This window comes from Numida meleagris, chromosome 3, assembly GCF_002078875.1.
Source record: "Numida meleagris isolate 19003 breed g44 Domestic line chromosome 3, NumMel1.0, whole genome shotgun sequence".
Lineage (NCBI taxonomy): Eukaryota > Metazoa > Chordata > Aves > Galliformes > Numididae > Numida > Numida meleagris.
Window position 1 is genome coordinate 88,880,948 of NC_034411.1, and position 21,520 is coordinate 88,902,467.

The 21,520-nt window shown below is 44.9% G+C and overlaps 2 protein-coding genes across 5 annotated transcripts in view; both read left to right on the forward strand.

The window, feature by feature from the left end:
- Positions 1-10,332, forward strand: part of LOC110395443 (glutathione S-transferase-like) — a 22,352-nt gene extending 12,020 nt beyond the window's left edge. The window contains exons 2-7 of one of the 2 annotated variants that reach the window (XM_021389841.1): positions 2,400-2,513; positions 3,625-3,676; positions 6,957-7,089; positions 7,602-7,743; positions 8,631-8,762; positions 10,017-10,332. In XM_021389841.1, coding sequence (XP_021245516.1) covers positions 2,400-2,513; positions 3,625-3,676; positions 6,957-7,089; positions 7,602-7,743; positions 8,631-8,762; positions 10,017-10,136 — 693 coding nt within the window. In that variant the 3' untranslated portion in view covers positions 10,137-10,332. Of the gene's footprint in view, positions 1-2,383; positions 2,514-3,624; positions 3,677-6,956; positions 7,090-7,601; positions 7,744-8,630; positions 8,763-10,016 lie in introns of both variants that reach the window. The other variant, XM_021389842.1, reaches the window with a different exon arrangement.
- Positions 11,092-20,306, forward strand: LOC110395445 (glutathione S-transferase). 3 transcript variants are annotated; one of them, XM_021389846.1, is made up of 8 exons: positions 11,092-11,236; positions 11,633-11,715; positions 14,329-14,435; positions 15,487-15,538; positions 15,804-15,936; positions 16,948-17,089; positions 19,200-19,331; positions 19,699-20,306. In XM_021389846.1, exons 3-8 carry the CDS (start codon positions 14,349-14,351, stop codon positions 19,819-19,821), a joined length of 669 nt encoding a protein of 222 aa, XP_021245521.1. In that variant the 5' UTR covers positions 11,092-11,236; positions 11,633-11,715; positions 14,329-14,348; the 3' UTR covers positions 19,822-20,306. The 3 variants fall into 3 exon arrangements, with proteins under 3 accessions (XP_021245521.1, XP_021245522.1, XP_021245523.1); XM_021389847.1 differs by having other exon boundaries at positions 11,224-11,295; XM_021389848.1 differs by lacking the exons at positions 11,092-11,236; positions 11,633-11,715 and adding an exon at positions 13,621-13,811.

The window sequence follows — 21,520 nt, forward strand, 5'->3', positions numbered from 1 at the left end:
TAAAAATCAGATGCCTTCAGACATGCCTGATACTGACCTTTTGAGTGCATACTGCTGGCTTTGGTTTGGTTATCAGCTGTGGCTCCAGTGTTTGGGGTAAGATTTCTCCTACTTGGACTTAGGTCTATTTCAAGGAGATCAGCAGCACATCTACGGTATCCATCATTTTCTGTGAGGAGCACCTGAAGGAGCAATCCCTGTGCCGTAACAACTCGTTTCTTTGACTACAGTTCATACTCCCTCTGTGTAATACCAGAAGAATATCCTGGCCCACATTCAGGCCTGGGGTGATTCAGTAGATTTTCACAGAGCACATTGACCTTGGGTGTAAAGTATTAACCAGGTAGATTAGAAAGGAGGTGGGGACAAGGGAGATCATGGGATACTAACTCTTTGGTGTCAACGCAGTTATCAAATAAAACAGTTAGCACTTGGCCCTCCTGATAGCACTCTCCTTTCACCGCCTCCTACTCTCATTAGCAGCCATCATTTTCCCCAGTTCAAATGCAGGTTAATGTCTTTGACAGAACTGAACATTTCTATGATCAAAAATGAAGTTCTTCAGAAGAAAATGTCCTGTAGGAACATCCCCTGCCTCTAAGGGATGGGAAGGGAAGGGAAGGAAGCTGATGAAGGATTCTGAATGAAATAGTTGATGCAAGGTGTGTGAAGAGGTACAAAACTACAATATCATGAAAAATTGGATTAGTATCATGTTTGATTTTTTTTTTTTTTAGCATGGAATAATTTTGGCAGATCTGATTATTTTTAAGTAGCAAGTTGCCATACAATGAAGATGGGAAGTATAAAATTTGGTGCTGGCGCAGTGCTCCTAAATGATGGTGACCTCTCACAAGTGTTACATATGTGCACTGTCAGCATTAGTCAGGAATTCTGTTCCTGTAGGTAAGAAGCCATTAAAACCATTTTATTTGGAATAAGAAATAGTTTCCCAAGAGCGGAGAAGTGTCTGCAATTTGCTTTGTAGGAGGGGCTAAAAGCTCTATAATCTGAGGGCAAAGCTGCTGAGAGCTCAGAGTGAATTCCAGTCTGCAAGGTAAGATTTTGGCTTTTGGATATGCATAGGGAATTAGTGTACTTGACACTACAGTCGGTGGATGGATTTTGTGGATTCAATACCTGCAGGTGCATTCTTTGATAACATGGTTTTGTGCACAGGTGCGGTATACAGAGTGAAGAAAGATCAGTGTAGATCTTAGAAGTGTGAAGTGGTTCCTACTTTAGAGACAGTGGCATGCTACTAACAAGGGGGATATGTTTTGTTGTAGCCATTTGTTTTTTGCTGCTGTTCATACTTCAGCTTTTTTGTTGACTTGTTTTTCATAACCGATTTGAGTATGAACTGTGAACTGCCTACGCCTTCACAGTGTTTGCTGTGCCGTGGTTCTGAATGGGGCAGATGCCCATGTGCCTTGGAGACAATTATTGCTTTAAATCCCAGCATGAGCTGGAGTTGAACTGAGCAGGGATTTCACTTTGGCTCTATTTGTGGTGATGGCCAGCTGAATGTTACCAAAGACAAAACTGCTGGGTACTGGCCTAAAGAAAGGAGAGGAATGGGGACTGTTGTGAATTAGATTGAGCTCAGTGCTGGGACTCTTAAGGTCAAGTCACTGTCCTTCCCCCTGATCCTTACCCTTAATGAACTGAGAAGCCAAGAGGTCCTGGAAGGCTGGACAGTGCTCAAAAAGGAAATCCTAACTTCACAGGAACAAAGTGTGCCCCCATGCCATAAGATGAGCTGGTGGGGAAGAAGGCCAGCACGTCAGAGCAGGGAACTTCTGAGGCTCCAAGAAGAAAAGATAGTTCCCTGCCTTGTAAAGGAGGAATCTCCCTCCTTTACTGGATGCGGCAGGCAGCATTACCACTGAGGAAGAGAAAAAGTCTGAGGATCTTAATGCCTTCTTTACTTCTGTCTTCAGTAGTCAGATCAGTTATCTGTAGGGTACTCAGCCCCATGAGCTGGAAGACAGTGATGGGGAGCAGCATAAACCCCCCAGAATTCAGGAGGGTTTTAGACCCTAAAGTCTACCAGAGAAACTAAAGTAGGTAGATAGTTCATTCTGTGCACACTGCAGCCAGATTTTCAGTCAGAGCGGAACGCTTTGGGCTGGAAGTGGTCTTTGCTTTGCACGTACTCTGATATGGGCCCACTGCTGTCAGTACACAGTTCTGCTTAACTAAACTGCATGTGTGTAATACAATACCACTTTTCAATGCATTCTCACTCTTGTCTCCTCTGCTGATTTGATGACAGTCCTGTGTCATCAGTCACTGGTTTAAAAGAAGACACCTTTGAGCAGTGCTTGAGAACCAGCTGGAGATTCAAAAGCAGCATTCTGATCCTTCTTTTTTGTGATAGTTCTTCTTCATTCTAGACAGCAGGAAATCAGATACGTGGAAACATGTCTGGGAAACCAGTTCTGCACTATGTCAGTGTACGAGGCCGAATGGAACCAGTAAAGTGGCTACTAGCGGCTGCCGGAGTTGAGGTTTGTCTGTGGTTGTTACACTAAAAGCACGTGACAAATACTCAATTACAGTATTCTTTATAAAAAATGGGACATAGCAGCAGTCTCAGATTCTCCATGTAATGCGCTGCACAACCATAACCAAGTAAATGATGACCAAGTTCCAGTTTCTCTTCCAAGCATTATGTGTCATTCCCACTGTTAGCGTTATACGTTCATCTCCCTTGTGACGAGTGAAAGAAACCATTTAAAACCACACCAGCAGAACTTGTCTCCTTATCCTGTAATCAGAGGAGTTGAGCCCTTTGACTTCTAATGGCCTCCAGTTTGCCCTCAATGTCCACAACAGTCTATATATTATGCCCATAACAGGTTAGAGGACTGCTCTGAAAGTAATGCCTCCTTTTTTATTACATTGGCCTACGATGTCAGTTGCGGATTTTGGTGACGTGGCAGTAGAGGTTGAACCTTCCTGGCAATGTTTCATTACATTTTGTTGCCGGGAGAAAGATGGCAGCACAGGGGCAGTCTGACACAATGGCATCTGACATGAATGTGCGTATGAAGCAAAGGTGTGGAATTGAATTCCTCCATGCAGAAAAAATGGCACCCATTTATGGTCTCTGAGCAGTTACGGAGACTAATCAGGACGTGAGGACAGCGAGGCACTTCAGCAGTTTTTGACAGCAATGTGAAAGACAAGCCACCTTCCAGATGGCCATGCAGATTTTCACTAACAAGGCATGCAGACTCTTGTTCTTTGCTGATGAAAACTCATAGCTAATGGTGGTAACTATGTTGAAGAAGAGTGTTTTGTTGCTGAGAACTTCGTCTATCAAATAGTGTTACTGTGCTCTTTGTATCTGCTGTAGTTTCCATGGGAAAAAAAAGTAAAAAATGGGAGGCATTACTTTTTGAGCCACTTATGTAGCTTGCCCTGAAGATACATGAATTGAATGGGAGAGGGATGAGGAGGCAATATGGCAAAGGCAAACTAATTCTTTAAAACCTGATTTGGCGTTTCTAAAACCAAATTCCCAGCAGCATTGCGTTTTGGGCCCTTGTTGTCTCATGACAAGCAGAAGTTAAATCATGCAGTCAGAACACACTTTTTCTTCTCTGTTCCCTGCAGTTTGAAGAAAGATTTCTGGAAACAAAGGATGACCTCCAAAAGTTAAGGACGGGTAAGTTTCCTTCAATTTTTAATAATTAGATAATAATGATGATTAGAATTGTTTGTCCTAGAACACAAAAAGAATCTCACGTCTCTTGAAATGAAAATCTAGCCTGCCTTGTACAGATGGAGTCACATACACACACTGCAGTAAGCATCACCTCTGGGTCCATCTGGCCCAACCCCTGCTCATGCAGGGGCACCCAGAGTAGGTACCCAGGTCCACATCCAGGTGGCTTTTGAAGATCTCTAGGGAGGAGACTCCACAGCCCCTGGGCAACCTCTGCCAGCACTCCATCACCCACACAGTAACAGTGTTTCCTGGTGTTCAGATGGCAAATTCTCTCCATCAGTATGGACCCATTGCCAGTTGCCCCACGTCAATACATTTTCTGCAGTCAGGTCATTGTGAAACTCATTCATATTTTAGGTTGCCCACAACGCTGTTGTTTGATAATCTGTATGAAGTCTGAGTTCTAGATTTCTGAGTTTAACCTGTACTTGTGGTGTGCTCCTCTTTTCCTTGCATTGGCTCACCTTGCTCTCACAGAATCATAGAATTGCCTGGGTTGAAAAGGACCTCAAAGATCATCTAGTTTCACCCCCCCTGCTGTGTGTAGTGTTGCCAACCACTAGACCAGGTTGCCCAGAGCCACATCCAGCCGTGCCTTGAATGCCTCCAGGGATGGAGCATCCACAACCTTCTCGGGCAACCTGTTCCAGTGTATCACCACCCTCTGTGTGAAAAACTTCCTCCTAACATCTAACCTAAATCTCCCCTGTCTCCGTTTAAAACCATTCCCCCTTGTCCTATCTCTGTCCACCCTCGTAAACACTCGTTCCCCCTCTGTTTATACACTCCTTTCAAGTATTGGAAGGCCACAATGAGGTCTCCCCAGAGCCTTCTCTTCTCCAAGCTAAACAAGCCCAGTTCCCTCAACCTTTCTTCATAGGAGAGGTGCTTCAGCCCTCTGATCATCGTGGTGGCCCTCCTCTGAACTCGTTCCAAGAGTTCTGCATCTTTCTTGTGCTGGGGCCCCCAGGCCTGGATGCAGTACTCCAGATGGGGCCTCACAAGAGCTGAGCAGAAGGAAACAATCACCTCCCTCTCCCTGCTGGCCACTCCTCTTTTAATGCAGCCCCGCACACTGCTGGCTCATGTCCAGCTTCTTGTTCACCAGGACCCCCAAGTCCTTCTCTGCAGCACTGCTCTCAAGGAGATCTTCCCCCAGTCTGTATAAATATGTGGGATTGCCCCAGCCCAAATGCAGCACCCTGCATTTGGCCTTGTTGAACTTCATTAGGTTCACATGGGCCCACTTCTCCAGCCTGTCCAGGTCCCTCTGGATGGCTTCCCTTCCCTCCAGCGAATCAACTGCACCGCTCAGCTTGGTGCCATCTGCAAACTTGCTGAGGGTGCACTTGATTCCACCGTCTATGTCATTGATAAAGATGCTGAAGAGCACCGGTCCCAAGACTGAGCCCTGGGGGACATCGCTTGTGACCGGCCTCCACCCTGACATAGTATCATTGATCACAACCCTTTGACTGTGAGCAGCCAACCAGTTCTTAATCCATCGAACAGTCCATCCTTCAAATTCATTCCTCTCCAATTTATAGGGAAGGATGTGGTGAGGAACCACATCAAAGACTTTGCAGAAGTCCAGGTAGATGACATCCATTGCCTTTCTCCCATCCACCGATGCCATCACTCCATCATAGAGGGCCACCAGATTGGTCAGGCAAGATTTGCCCTTGGTGAAGCCATGCTGTCTGTCTCAGATCACCTCTTTGTCTCATATTTTCCTTAACATAGTTTCTAGGAGGATCTGCTCCATGATCTTCCCAGGCACAGAGGTGAAGCTCACCGGCCTGCAGTTCCCCGGGTCATCCTTTCTCCCTTTCTTAAAAATGGGAGTCATGTTTCCCTTTCTCCAGTCACCAGGGACTTCACCGGACAGCCGTGATTTTTCAAATATGATGGAGAGCAGCTCGGCGACCACATCAGCCATCTCTCTTAGAACCCTAGGATGGATATCATCCAGCCCCATGGACTTCCATACATTCAGTTTCATGAGGAATTCTCAGACTTGTTCCACTGTTACAGTGGGACGGAATCCGCTCCTCTCACCCACACCTCGAGGTTCAGGGTCCTGGCAGACAGGGGGAGCCTGACCACCAGTAAAGACCAAGGCAAAGCACTTACTGAGCACCTCAGCTTTTTCCATGTCTGAGGAAGCCACTTCTCCATCCTCATTTATCAGAGGGGGAACACTCTCCTTGGCCTGTCTCCTCCTGCCTATGTACCCATGGAACCCCTTCTTGCTATTTTTCACATCCCTAGCTCAGCTCAATCTGCGCCTTGCCTTTCCTGATCTTATTTCTACGCATGCAGACAACAGCCCTGTATTCCTCCCAGGCTACACAACCCTGGTTCCACTTTCTGTACTTTTCCCACTGTTCCCTCAGTTGAAGCTGCAGGTCCTCGCTCAGCCATGCCGGTTGCCTGCCTCCTCTGCTCAGTTTCTTCTGCTGGGGGATGGAGAGCTCTTGCGCTCTCGAAAGGGTGTCCTTAAAGAGCTGCCAGCTCCATTCTGTTCCTCTGCCCTTAAGGACAGATTCGCAGGAGATGCCACCCAGCAGTTCCCTGAGCAGCCAAAATTTTACTCTCCTGAAGTTCAGGGTCCTGACTATATTTTGCCAGGCCTGCATTCCACCAGATCACAAACTCTCTTTAGATTCCATTGCTGTGAGACTGGTTACTCACATTTCCTCCAAACCAAATTACATCTCTGTGCTCACTGCTTGGCTTTCCAAAGATATCTGAGCTTAGAGTGGCGTTCACAATCCCGATCTTCCTCAGGAAGGGGTTTACACAACTACAGACTCATATCAAGTGGTATTTAGCTCTTGCAGTAATCATGTAAAACACCAACCACTATTCTGTCAATGTAAAGTCAATGTAGGAGTCACAAAGATAAATAATAACATGTATATTAACACAAACATTAACAATAGTCTAGGTTTCCAAAGTACTTTTTCCACACAGTATTATGAGAGTGAGGAAGTGTGCCACAAATGAAAAATAACAATGGTGGTTATTTTCCCATACGTGCTAAGGGACATGCTTTAGCGGTGGGTTGTTAGGATAGTACGGTTAGGTTGTAGTTGGACTTGATGACCTTGAAGGTCTTTTCCAACCTGAGTGATTCTATGATTCTATGGTTCTGTATCCCCACAGATGATCTTCAGTCACAGACTGAGAGTCTCTTTGTCTTCTTCTCCCCCAGGTGGATCCCTGCTGTTCCAGCAAGTGCCCATGGTGGAGATCGATGGGATGAAGATGGTGCAGACCAGAGCCATCCTCAACTACATAGCAGCAAAATACAATCTCTGTGGGAAAGACCTGAAGGAGAGAGCCCTGTACTGTACCAGTACTACCTTTGTTTGTTAGCCTGTAGTTGGTACTACTTCTCTGCATAATGCAGGAATATCTCTGGTCACGTTTAGACTCGCAAGACATTTAGATTCAGTGAGTTTTCTTACAGTGTGTGTTGACCGTGACTGCAGGTGATGTCTATGATAGTAATAAACAGGAAGATAAGACAGGAAGAAAGGGGGAAGGGAGTTTATGAAGGTCAGAGATGAGTGCATTTATCAGGAAAAAAAAAAAAGCTATGAGGTTCCATGGTTTAACCTGAAGAATGTTAAAAGGTTATTCAGTAGAGGTCAAACATTTCCAGATATTCATTACGAATTGTGTAGATACATGTGCCAATTCTGTATTTGGGTTTGAAAACTTTTAATGCAGAACAGTATCTCCCCTGGTGAAAAATGAAGGGATTCAGCCTTTTAGTGATGAGTTCGAGCAAGTTCCTGTAGTGCTATTCAGACCTCCTATATTTGGCTTGACCTGTTGGATATGTTCCTTTCAGAATTGACATGTATGTGGAAGGAATGGCAGATCTGAATGAGTTAATCTTGCATCATGACTTCAAGCCAGCTGATAAAAAGGAGGAAGATCTTGCTAATATCTTGGACAAGGCCACAAACAGATACTTCCCAGTCTTTGAGAAGGTACATGGCAAAGATTTAGTAGCTTAATTAATATTATTTTCCTGAAACACCAGCCCTGATCTACACCATCTTTTATTCAGAAATGGGGTGAGGCTAGAGACAGAACACCTCAGAGGGGAGAGAAGACACTGCAAATCTAGGAAATATGCAGAGCTGCAACAACCCAGGACACACTGAGTTGCACAGATGTCCACGTTTCAGTCTGGATGTTGTTTCAGACAAAAGCCACAATAGCACTGGCTTTTACATGAAGCCTCCTCCTGAAGTACAGGACCTTCTGACCAAACATGCATTACAAGAATTGCACCACTTATAGACAGGAAGGATTGCAGGTCCTTCTGTAATTAAAAAAGAAAAAATAATATGGAGGATGGGTAAGCTCGAAGCAGGATGTCAAGAAACAGAGGCACAGGCTACATGCAGAGAGCCCTCAGTGCAATAGTCCCCAAACTGAATCAGAAACAGGTGAAAAATAAGGGAGCTACCCATCATTTGAAAGGATCCAAGATACTCCTACTATGCCCTGGGCTGAATTCCAGTCTCTTGTAAATTTTGTACAGTGGTGGTTGTGTTCCATGAAGCTTAGACCAACACTGCGTGAGGAGAAGTGCTCTAATTCCAAGGGCTACAGAAATGAAGGCAAGAGGGTTAAACTGCAGCTGTCAGTAAAAAAAAAAAAAGAAAAAAAAAAGACGCAGAAGGGAAAGGACTGATGTATAGTAGCTGTGATGGCAGAGTGGTCAGATTATCAGTTTGCACTACCGATGTTCTCATTACATTTGCTTGCTTCAGGGACAATTCCATGAGACAGTGACCATGCTTTGAAGATATCATGTTAAGTGACACACGTATCACACCTGCTTCTGGTCCTTGTTCTGTGTTTGTAGGTTTTGAAAGACCACGGACATGACTTTCTTGTTGGCAACAAGCTGAGCAGAGCAGATGTGCATTTACTGGAAACCATTTTAATGGTGGAAGAGTTCAAGCCTGATGCACTTGCGAAATTTCCCCTCTTGCAGGTAATTCCATAGACAGTTTAAATGGAAATAAACCAAAGCAGAACCACTGATTTGAATGGGTTGAGAAAATATGGGGGTGGGAGAGTAAGGAAAGAAGTGAAAAATAAAAATCAAATATCCTAAGTGGTTATGGCCAGCCTGAAATACTGGTGGTTATGATGGCCTTCTGTCTCTACATCCACCAGGATATTGAAAGGTAGAGTAGGTTGAAGCATATGTTCTTAAAACCCCATAATATCTTGAGTTGGGAGAGACCTGCAAGGATCATTGCTTCCAGCTCCTGGCTCCACAGGGGACCACCCAAGACTCAAAGCCAGTGTCTGAGAGTGTTGTCCAAACTCTCCTTGTATTCTGGCAAATCGGGGCAATGCCCACTGCCCTCTGGTGAGTTCTGGTTAGAACCTTTTTCTAATTCCCAAACTGAGCCTGGCTGGAGAGGTCCCTGTGCTGTTCCCTCGGGCCCTGTCGCTGTCACCAGAGAGCAGAGCTCAGCGCTGCCCCTCCATGCCCTGTGAGGAGCTGCAGCCGCCATGAGGCCTCCCCTCAGCTCCTCTGCTCCGGGCTGAACCCACCAAGGGACCTCATCTGCTCCTCACATCTCTTGCCCTCCAGACCGTTTGCCATCTTTGTAGCCCGCAGTGAACACTGTGTAATAGTTTTATGTCCTTCTTACATTGCGGCAGCCAAACCTACACACAATGCTGGAAGTGAGGCTGAAGCACAGAGCAGAGCAGGACAACCCCTCTCCTCACTCAGCAGCAGTGCTGGGCCTGGGGCACCCCAGGGTGCGTTGGCCCTTTGGGCTGCCAGGGCACACTGCTGGCTCTGCTCCAACTCATCATCAACCAGAATTGCAGATCCCTTTTCTCGGGGCTGTTCTCCAGCCTCTCTACTCCCTCTCTGTACAAACATGCAAGGTTGCCACATCCCACATGCAGAATCCAGCATTCATTCACTCGTGGTAAACTTAATGTGGTGGGTGACTGCCAGCGTTCCAGTTTGTTGAGATCTCTCTCTGCAAGGTCTCCCCGCCTCTTAGATAGTCAGCAGCTCCTCTTAACGTAGGATCATCTGCAAACCTACTTTGGATGCCTTTGAGTTCTGCATGCGGATCTTTTATAAACACTCTCAAGAGAAATGGCCCTAAAATGCAGCCACCAGGAACCAGCCGCCAGGCTCATTTCACCCAATGTACTGTTACTCTGACAGTTGCCATTGGTCTTACACATAGTGCTGTTTCTTTTTGTTTTGTAGAGTTTTAAAGCAAGAATAAGCAATATCCCCAACATCAAGAAATTCCTACAGCCTGGCAGCCCGAGGAAACCACCTCTACAGGAAAAAGAAATACCAAACCTGATGGCAATTTTCAGTTGAGCAGCAACCTAATCCCACAGAATCTCCATTTCATTGTCTCTTGTGTTTCCTGAGAAGCAAAGTGAAATCAATGAAGTTCGTCTAATTTCACTAGTTTCATTTGCACACTGGCAAATGACATTGTTAACTCAGTTGTCTCAAATGAAACAAGTTGTCTTAGAGAGTTTACCAGTAATAAAGTTGACATTAAAATGCACGTTCAATGACTTCTTACTGCTTCTTACACAACCCAGGGCTCTCTTGTTCTCTCTTACTGGTGTTCCCTAGCGTCGCTGGAATATGTAGGGGCTCAGGCGGAACTGTGGACAACATGCCCATCCTGGAAAGAGCTTGGCAGAACCTGCAGGTTCTGGCCTAATGGAGATGAAATGTTTGAATTCAGCTTGCCACTGAACTTAGATGTTCCTCGGCTTGGTGCCTACTGCACTTGTGTTTTGTCAGTAGCATTCCTGCCTCTTGTACGGCCGCTACAGCAATGTCTCCTTTAACAAACAGCTAGCTGTGGCCACCAAGTGCACTAGACTGAAAGAGGAACGCTTGAAGCCAGCTGCAGAGTTGAGAAGCTGTTACGGTTGGAGGAAGGAGGACTGTGGCTGGCATCAGGCGCTCGTAGGGCCCTGACATGCGTAGCTTTGTGTTGACTGGCACCAGCTGATACTGAAGTCAGTTTTGAGCTGTGCATAATAATCCCTGACATTTAGCTCTCCTACTGAGAGGCCAGCAAGGAGGCTGTGTACGTGAATACACGCTCAGCACATCACCCGCGTATGCAAATGCAGCAGCAGAAACCACAAAGATGTGGATGTTGTAGCACTCCCAGTGCAAAGCTGGGCCACCAACAGGCACGGAAACTCCTCATAACAACTTCTGCTTCCAGCTAAGTCTCTTTCCAGGGGCTGCCACGGCCCTGTGCTTTGGATTTTTGAAAACCAAAACAATGTTGACAGCACGCCGCCGCTGAGCTGATTGCTGAGCAGCGCTTCCACTAAGCCAAGGCCGTTTCAGCTTCTCATGGGCTGCCTCGCCTCCCCGGGGCCGCCCACAGCCGACACGGGACGCAGGGGGCGGGCCGCGATCTGCGCGGCGGCGGAGGGGAAGCGGTGGGCTGCAGCGGCGGCTCCGGCGGCGGCGTTGGCGGCGGGGGAACGCGCTGGGCTGGGTGGGAGCTGAGGGGTGGCGGCCCGCCCGGCAGCGCGGGGGTTCCGGCCGCTGGGAGCGGGCCGCTAGCGATAGCGAGGGTCCCGCTCGGCAGCCGCGCTGGGAGCCGGGCCCGCCGGGCTGGGGCCGTGGACCCGCTGGCCGTCCTGCGGCTCGAAGCGGCCCGGGCGCGAGGGGAGCGAGGGTGGTGCTGCCGGACCGCTGGATGGGGTCCTGTGGCGAGCAGGGATGTCGCCGGGGCTGGCTGTGGTGGGAGCGGCGGGGAGCCCGGAGCCCAGAGACTGTGCGCGGCCCCGCCGTGCGATCTCGGGCGGTGATTTGCTTTTGTCGTCTTTCAGGCGCCTCTTCCAGCTCGGGCGGTGGAAGGAATAGTTCTTGGATCAGAACGTTTGGCCCGAATCCCAGTGGAAACCGCACTCTGGTAAGCAATTGCAGTCCCACGACGGGGCTGGCTGCAGCAGGGTCTGTGTTCTCAGGTCCTTCTGCCCGAGCGGCCCCGGGGAGCTGTGTGCGGGGAGCAGGGCATCGCCTGGGGCTGCGTGCGGGTCCTCGTGCAGTGAGGAGGAACGTTTAAGTTCGGCAGCAGACTGCGTCCGTGCTCTGAAGTTTGCTTACGTGCTTCTTCCTGGAAGGCCGGTGCTCAAATTGTTTTGAACCAGAAAACATTAACAAATAAACAACAGAATAAAAAAATAAACAAAAAAAACCAAACAGTGCTGCCATCTGTAGCTGTCACTCTGGCGAGTGTAGCTGAGGTGCAAGGCAGAAGATGTGGGTGGTTTGTGATTTCAGGCCCACTAGTGCTGCTCAAGAAAGGCAAAAGTTTGCTACTTGGATGTGACTCGTTGTTTTCCAAAGAACGTTTGTTGCAGAGCAGTAACAGAATCCCGTCAGTACTGTGCCACCTTAGTAGGTGTTGTTCCCAAAGCCCAAAGCTGGGTCCCTCAGCAGTGCCACTGCTGGAAGATCTCAGCTTTTCCTCTCCTGCCACAAAGCTTCAGCCCTTGGCCAGTTCCCAAGGGGCCATGCGATGGACAAGTTCAGGCTGATACAGGGGTGTTTTTTTTGCTAACACTGGCAAGCGTGGCTTTGTCTGGGTTCATTTTTACCAGCTGTCCCTCTGCTTTGGGGGAGGTCAGGGAAGTTTGCTCTTTCTGTTTAAGCTAGCCTGCCCTTGTCGTGCATTTGCCACCCTGTACCCCACATGCTGGAGGTTGGAGTGCTTGTGCAATGCTTGTTTATGCTGTGAGGGCCCCAAGTGCAGTTCTGTCCTCAGGGGGAGAGGACTTGAGACCCTCATGTATTTGCGAAACACCGGGGAATGAAGTAATTTCAAAAAAAATATATAGTTTGGGAGCACTTTTACTTGGTTTTCCAGATGCTTCTGTAGGGCCTTCTTACCTCCAGGCAGGTCAGCATTTCCTCTCAACTTGTCATCTACAAATTTACTGAGAACATGCTCAATCCCCTCGTCCATATCATCAGCGAAGATACTAAAGAGGGCCGGCCCCAATACTGACTCATGGAGAACATCCCTCATGACTGATCGCCAGCTAGATTTGTCTCAGTTCATCACCTGTCTCTGGGCCAGACCGTATAGCCAGTTTTTTACCCTGCAAAGAGTATACCTGTCCCAGCCATGGGCTGCCAGCTTCTCCCAGAAAATACTGTGAAATACAGTTATGTATATCATGATCTGTGTGTAGGTGAGGTGGCTGTAATAAGGCATTTCCCTAAATGCCTTGTTGATATTTGAGCATTAGTTAGGCATAAAACAGCTCTGGGCTGTTTACTGCTCTAAATTGTCAAGACTTAGCAAACGCTTTGTGCATATGTGTGAGAACTTTGGTGGAAGAGACTGAGGTGTCTGGGAATACAGACATTGCCAGGCTCAGTGTCAGCTGAGCCGAGGTTTGGAAGACCTGTAGTTTGGGCTGGGGCACTATGGTTCTTCTGCAAAGCAATGGCTGTTGCTTAATAGGGAACGCTGAAGATACTGCCCATCATAAAGAACTTCAGTGGAGAAGTTTGGAGGTGCAGTTTCTACTCACACTGTTATGCTGTTCATTTCTATATTTTCACTGACGCCTTTGAGATTGTGGCCAAAGGTGCACTTTGTGGCTCAATTGAGTGCTGTAAAGGCTTTGCAAGAGTAAATAAAACATGCCTGGTAGAAAACAGATAAAACCTTGGCTTGATGATAAAACACTCTATCAGATGATGAAACACTGCTATCAGTCTGTGAGTTTGTCCTCTTACTAAATCTGCTGTTATCTTTTGGAACTCATTAGTGAAAAGAGTCCAGTGTTAACTTTGTTTCCAGCAGCAGTCAAGCTCACTTCAGCTGCCAGGTTCATACTATGGCATGCGACTGCACCTGGTGGTAGTGAAACTTTGAAAGGACCAAGTTCGATCCCTGAGCTGTTATCTGGTGGCCTGACTTCAGTCCTTGGTGCTGGGAGCATTGTCCAGGCCTTATCTATCCAATAATGAGATGATCGTGATCTCATTTGTCTGGTATGAATCTTACAGTTGTATTCTCATAGTCAATAAGATATACATCCCTGTTACAGTTTAACTGTTCATAAAATTGGAATGGGTCTTGAAGTCAGTCTGCACGCTCTATAATGTATGATGTGGTTCAGCTAGTGCTCAGAACAGACGTCATAATGGGAGAGCTAAAAATAATGCTGGTGTCTTGGGCTTGGAATTTTTGCAAAGTGGTCAGTTTCACATAGTAGGTTTTCTAGTACGGTGTGACTTAGATGCTGACAAAAAACCGAACACCTACTGAAAAGATTGCATTACTGTTAGGTTACTTGGTAATAATTCTATCTTGAACTGATGCATATTCTCCATTTTTCTCCCCTCCAATAAATCCATAGGAGCTTTGGTTGCATCAAACCCCAATACCTAGGTCTTGATTGTCCTTTTACTTTGACGTTCATCCAGATGTATTTAATAGTTTGGAACAGAACACTTTATATGCATTTTTTTTAAAGCGTTCTTTAAAATATCTCCCTGAATTTATTAGGAAAGAAGAACTCTGAAATCATGGCGGGGAAACCTAAACTTCACTATACCAGAGGAAGGGGGAAGATGGAGTCAATCCGGTGGCTGTTAGCAGCAGCTGGGGTTGAAGTTTGTACCTTTTTCTTTTTAATTTTATAAAATGATAAGATTAATCTCTGTTTAAAATAAGGATTTCATTTTGGAAAGGTTTTCCAAGTGCATCTATACTTAGATATGTACAATATCACATGTTGTGCTGCAGAATGCTTAGATTCAGTAACGCACTCTCTTGTATTGTATTTAAGGTATTCTTTGATCTTAATGCAAAAAGAACCATTAATTTCTTCATTTTTGAAACATACTTCGTGTTGTGGAGATCTTGAATTGCTGCTACAATTGCTACATGTGAGGAACTTCAGAACACAATCTCCAAAAAAGTGTTTTTTGTTCGTTGGTCAGGACCTGACTAAGATAAATCAGCAAAGCTGCCCTGAAGCCAATGGGGAGCTGTCTAGATTCACAGCGGGTGAAAGCTGTCCTAAGGCATCTTAATTTCTATTCACTCTTTTCTTGAAGGCAGTGCTTTGAAACTATTTTCTTAGACACTGTGTTGCATTGGAAAGAAAAGGCTTTTTTAGTGGTGGTCACTCATTTTGAGTATTGCTTACAGAGGAGCTGCAGATCACAAGTGCTCTCATTCAAATGTCCTTTTCATTTAGAAAACAGACAAAAACTACTGGTGTTGGACTCAATGGTCCCTGTAGATCCCTTTCAACTTACGATATTCTATGATTCAATTATATATATAAGAAAAAATGGGGCGTAAAATACTGTGTAACAGGAACAGAGGCATAACTTATTAAAAATTTCCCTGTATTTCACATAGCATGAGCTGCTTTTCAGTGAATTATTCAGTATCTGTGAATTGTTCATGCATGCAAGCAAGCAGAGCTTTATGGTGGAGGAAGATTTTTTATAGTGTAAAGCACTGTACATTTACTGAGGCGTTGGGGGATGGTGTAGTCCAGGGTTATGTGCTGGAAAAGCGATGGACAATAGGAGTCAATACAGTGATGAGAAGTATGGGAAATAGTAGGGAGAGGTGGAGTCCGGCTTCCAGACTCCCTTCTATTTTCCCATTACCTTTAGAGTGATACAATGTTGTTTTCTATCTTTTCAGTTTGAGGAACAATTTATAGAAACAAAGGAAGACCTAGAAAAATTACGCAATGGTGAGTCTGTAAACTGTCCCCTGAACGCAAGTTCACACCAACAGAACAAAAGGAGTACTTCTTCTGCCTTTAAGAGTGACAGATGAGATTTCTATAAGATCTCTGACATAACGTGACTTGTAAAGAGATTTGAGAGACCCGGTTGCCTTGTTGAAGCTTTAGATCACTCAGCATTAGAAATGTCATGACATGATATCAAGTCTGCTTCTCAGAATCAGTGTGGTACTACACTGCTTGAATAGTTTGCTTTTTTTAAATTCCCCAGATGGTTCCCTGCTGTTCCAGCAAGTGCCCATGGTGGAGATCGATGGGATGAAGATGGTGCAGACCAGAGCCATCCTCTGCTACATAGCAGCAAAATACAATCTGTACGGGAAAGACCTGAAGGAGAGAGCCTGGTACAGTAGCAGTACATACTGTCCTTACTTATACTCTTCCAGTATTTTTAGTGTATATGAAAAGAATATGTCTCTGAAATGCCTCTGTGTAAAGCTGCACATAAGCTACTTGTGCTTTGTCCCCTCAGGTCCAAGGACAGCTTGAATGGACTTTGACACTAAGAGATAATTGTTAGATATCAATATAATTAGAATGTTATGTCCACATTCAGGCTTATTTGAACTACCAGAGTGGAGTTGCATCAGGTTGCTGGGTAACTGCAGGACAGTAATACAATTAAAATGGCTGTTTTTGTGCTTAAAGGGCGACTACAGAAAAGATGCTGGACTCTTTTATCAGGGAGTGTCGTGATAGGACAAGGGGAAATGACTTTAAAATAAATAAAGGTAGATTAAATTAGATATAAGGAAGAAACTGTTCACAGTGAGAGTGGTGAGGTACTGGAACAGGTTGCCCAGAGAATTTGTGGATGCTCCATTTATGGATGTGTTCAAGTTTGTGGCAACCCTGCTTGTGAAAAGGGTGGTGGAACTGGATGTGCTTTAAGGTCCTTCCCAATCCAAGCCATTCTGTGATTCTAACTATCAGTTGGCAGCCATTTTTTGCCTGGATCCTTTTATGATTGGACCTCAAAACTGTTACATTTTCCATAGTAGCTTGTGTATGTGATTTTTTTCTCCTGCAGCATAGATGAGTAGGATATCAGTGGAAAACTGGGGGTTTGGGCTCGATGATCTCTAGAGGTCCCTTCCAACCCCTGCAATTCTGTGGGTCAGTAAGACACTAGTTTATACTTTGCTGGCTGCAGACACTGTGAGCCTGTTTCTGAAGATGTTTGGGAAAACAAAAAACCTGAGCTGGAATCAAAGTGGAAGAACAAGAAAGTGAACCAGTGTTTTAGGCTGCATTCACTAATAAGCATTCTACTCAGTGATCTCTTAAGTACTGTATTTCAGGAAAATAACCAAAAAGTGGAGTTTTAGAATGCTAATTTAAACCTTTTCTTTCAGGATTGATATGTATGTGGAGGGAACAACAGACCTGATGGGAATGATCATGGTTCTCCCTTTTCAAGCAGCTGATGTGAAAGAAAAGAATATTGCCTTAATCATTGAACGAGCTACAACCAGATACTTTCCTGTTTATGAAAAGGTAAGGGATGAAGCATCAGGAGTCCACAAAGGCAGCCAAGTAGGGTGCAGCCCTCCTGCCCCAGCCCCATACTTGAAGGCAGGAAGTGGTACAGCTCTGGGGCTGTATGATGGAACCAGCTTTCAGCAATGGGAAAAGAAGGCTGCAAAATAATACCGGGCTGATCTCAGTACTGACCATCTTTGCTGTCTTGAAGACTACGCAAAGGGCAAATTGTACTTGTTATTTGCAAGTAGTGGACTTAAACTTTTTGCAGGTAGCTTAGTGGCTGGTAACTCCCACTGTTTTGCACGAATGCCCCATACCTGTGCCAGCCTTCAGAACTTCCTGCCTAAAAGTGTACATACCCTTGGTGTTCAAAGTTAAATCCAACTGTGTGTTATAACTAAGGCCCTAGTTCTGTGATCTCTCTCGAACCCACTGCTTTAATAGAAGTCACCCAGAGATTATTACTGTCCTTTTCTGAATTGCTTTAATTGGGCATCCTTAGATGTGCACGAAGAGACGTGCATTAACAGAATGCATTTAGCTTAAAAGCAATAGAGCAATTGCCTGCTGGCTAGCACAAACTAGAGGTGGCCTCTAAGGAGCTATGAGGCACAGTGTTAGTATGCTTACTGCACTCAAAGCACACAAAAAGCCTGTCTTCACTAAGCAAGAGCTGGCCAGGAGGGGACGAGTCGCTCTCTACTGCTTGCAGTAACATAGCCTTGGTGTTACCGAGTTGCCATTTCCTACCGACTTGCTGTTTATTTTGTTTTTCCCCTTAGGTTATTTTATTTTTGTGTTTATGAACATTTTTTTCCTTCTGAATTAGAGCTAGCAATGATCCTCGCCTCCTGCTGCTGTTTGTGCCCTGCATGGCTGTGCTGTGTAGACTTTCTCGCAGCGCTTTCTCCCAGCATAGCAGTTTCTCCATGTATGTGCCAAGGGTACGCAGCTGTGTTTGGCTCACATTCCTGGCTCCATAGGAGGACCGTGGGGAGAGGTTACAGAAGAGGTCAGGGAGAAAAGGAGTTTTCCAAAAAAAAAAACCATCATGGGATCTGCTCCTACTAGCTAGCTCTGGGAAATCAGATTTTTTTGGAGGATATCTGTGTACAACTTTCTGGAACCCAGAAAAACACAACTTTTGTACTATCCATGGTGCAGCATGAAAACATCTGGCACCTATCTGGGGAAGATCTCTTCTGAACTGTGTTACACAGGACACACCACTTGTCTGTTAATTGACTTACAGTTCAGAAAATGCAAGACTTGGTGCAATCTTGTGCATACCTTTATCAGAGCCTCGGGCTGTGCAAGCAAAACCCCCAGAGGCTGCTGTGTGACAAAACTGCACATCAGTCCCGTAAGTCAGCACTCCCATTATCACGGAGCATGCAGATCCACTTCCATACCTGGGGGAGGCTGTGCTAGGAGAGATTGATTGCACACATTAATCGTTCAGAGATTTGAGGTCTGATAACATAAATATTCAATTTTTCTAATTTTTTTAAAAAGCAAATTTACACTACACGGTTGCCTGAACCTGTGCCTAGCTGCCATAGGCAACGTGTTTACTGGGGAAAATTCTTTATGATAATCCATATTAACTTACATTAGACAGAACTAAACTCTGCATGACTTTTAGCCTCGCTAATTTTGTCAGAAGGATTAATAACTTTCTTTCTGTACTGGCTGCTTTAGTGGCCCATTGATTCAACTTGGCAGGGTTTGCAGTCTGTGCCTTATTCGGTCCTGATAGTAAAATCTCTCTAGATATGATCACTTTGAACAATCAGCAGCAAATGGTAATTCAAAAGCACTGTGGGAAGTCTGGTTCTGATGCTCTGTTTGAGAGTTTCCATATGGCTTCAGCAGTCAGGTTTTGATGGAGCTTGTTATATCAGCGTAAGAAATAGCTGCAACAAGGTACCAGGTATTTGCCTCTCCCAGAAGTCACTGCCTCTTTTATGCTAATATTGGCAGGTGGGACTTTAGAAGAAATCATCTTTATGGGTTATTGCATGGATTTGATCTGCTGTTTGTTTCTGTAGAAGTCTGTCTGTAATATCTAGATAAAATCATTGCACGCTGTATGACTTCTTTATTTGTTCTTATTTTGTAGGCCTTAAAAGACCACGGTCAGGATTATCTTGTTGGCAACAAGCTAAGCTGGGCAGACATCCACCTGCTGGAAGCCATTTTAATGACAGAAGAACTTAAGTCTGATGTACTGTCTGCATTCCCTCTGCTACAGGTTAGTGATCATCTGATCTCAGCGTGGAACGTAACACACATTTCACTGCCCAGCTTTAAATGCTCATTGATGTTTAAGTCTTTTGAACCATTGTACTGTGTTGCTGGCAGCTCTCTGAGCTACTTCTGTTGACTAAAACAAGATGAACACCCCCACAGTCTATATATATTCAGAATATACGAATATCTATAATACACAGTATATATATTCTTTTAAAGAAAAATACTGAGTGCTGAGCTGGCTATAAGTAGCTACTAATGTAATGTACTATGTATGAGAAGTAAAAAATCCAAGTCATCTGATTTTTAAGCTATAAAGGATGAGATAATAACTTCCTTGCTTTCACCGGCATTCATACTTCTTACAGGCTTTTAAAGGAAGAATGAGCAATGTCCCAACAATCAAAAAATTCTTGCAGCCTGGCAGCCAGAGGAAGCCACCATCAGATGAGAAATTCATTGCTAATGTGAGGAAAATATTCAATATCTAATCACGTGGCTGCTGCAGATAACATGCCCGTAGTATATTACCTAAGCTGTGCCTCTTAAGTATAAACTGCATAGATCTATTCTGTGGTTTGTGCCTTATAATCTTTGAGATGGAAGACAATTTAGATTAGAGTAAAAGGCTGTCGGACCTGCTGATTGCAGAAGGTAGTGTTTTATTACTACGAGTTCTTACTACCATCAGTTACATGATATAAAATATATTAATGTTTGGTGTTCGGTTAGCCATTAATTGCGGTACATGCCTGATAAAGTGTTTCAGCCATAGCTTCCAAAGTACTGCAAGAAAGGTTCTTCCCTCCCTTTTTATTAATTGTAGCCCATAAGAGCCACTCCATAACATTTGGGAATTCATTTTTTGTTTTCCCTGGTCAAAATTCAGTGTACCCCTGCCACATTTAATTGCTGTCTGTACTTACAAAAAAAAACAAACAAATAAAAATAAAATAAAATCTCACCATCTCTGTAAGTTTACGGCTGAAAGTAAGAAACTGTTTTAATCCTCACATGAATCTGTTAGAAGAGATTTTGATCACTGAAAGATCAAAGTACGTGTGTCTAATTAGTCTGCTGCTGCTCATTCCCTTGCTCCTATTCTTGCATGGCTGGACTGCTGCAGTGAAGAAAATGCCACTTGGCTGTTTCACCTTCCCAGACACTTCTCAAGCAGCTCTAAAGAGAACTGCACCGGCTGCTTTTGACTTCCTTACATTAAAATTACTTGGCTAGCTGGAAGCACAGTGTGAACTGGAAGAGCAGTTTGCCCATCATAGTACTCAAGTTTTGTGTGGTCGTGCCTCTATTCCAAACAAATGGAATGGTGGCTGAACCATCGCAGAGACTGACACAGGGCATCGCTTCTGCATTCTGTAAGTGCACGCTTGGTCCCCCAGGGATACAGTAGACTTGCTAAGAACACTACTTGCTTGGGCTGCACAGATGTTTAGGCAAAAGCTTTTGGATTACAGCTGGGCTTTGATGCCTGTCCTTGTGCCCATGGGGTAATTCTGAGAATGCAAAGCTGGCTCAGCTCTGGAGGTACTGAAAAATACAAAATCCTATTGCATTTAGGATATGAGCTAGAGAGCAACTGATGGAGGGTGTCCACCTTTCAGCACTAGGTTGCCTAAACTTTTCAGCAGAGCTCAGTCAAAGCAGGATTCACCTCACCTACAGCACAAATAACCAAATCAGCATTGGTCATCTAAGCTCGTTATTACGGACCATGGCAATCCAATTCCCCTGACCTGCCTTGAAGGTCTAATTCAGGATAGAAAGAACCACATCTCACACGTCCAGCTGTCATTCCACGTACCAAGGTCCTACACTGAAATCCACAGTATATCAGCTCATTTGCATGTAAGCCTGGTGACACCTGGTGGTGACTGGTACCAGCATTTGCTAGCAAAAGGCTCGAGGTGGGAGCTGGGGTTGGTGTTTTTTTTTTTTTTTCTTATTTCCACTTGCACTTTTTGGTCAGATATACCTTAGATGTTTGAGCTGCTTGCAACACTCGGTCTGTACCTGAGCCTCTGCCAACAATAGTAAACCTGGTATTCTGCTATACATACATACTCAGAAATACAAAGCCTTTATTAATAATATTTACATTTCTTTATATATATTATGTATACATACGTATATTTATATTATAAAGGACACTAAACCACATCACTTAGTGCC

What these genes read in the sequence shown, in the direction of transcription:
- LOC110395445 (XM_021389846.1), top strand. Translation starts at nt 14,349, where the DNA reads ATGGCGGGGAAACCTAAACTTCACTATACCAGAGGAAGGGGGAAGATG. An exon ending in CCTAGAAAAATTACGCAATG is followed by an intron (nt 15,539 to 15,803) that starts GTGAGTCTGTAA and finishes TAAATTCCCCAG; the next exon opens with ATGGTTCCCTGCTGTTCCAG. An exon ending in GACCTGAAGGAGAGAGCCTG is followed by an intron (nt 15,937 to 16,947) that starts GTACAGTAGCAG and finishes CTTTTCTTTCAG; the next exon opens with GATTGATATGTATGTGGAGG.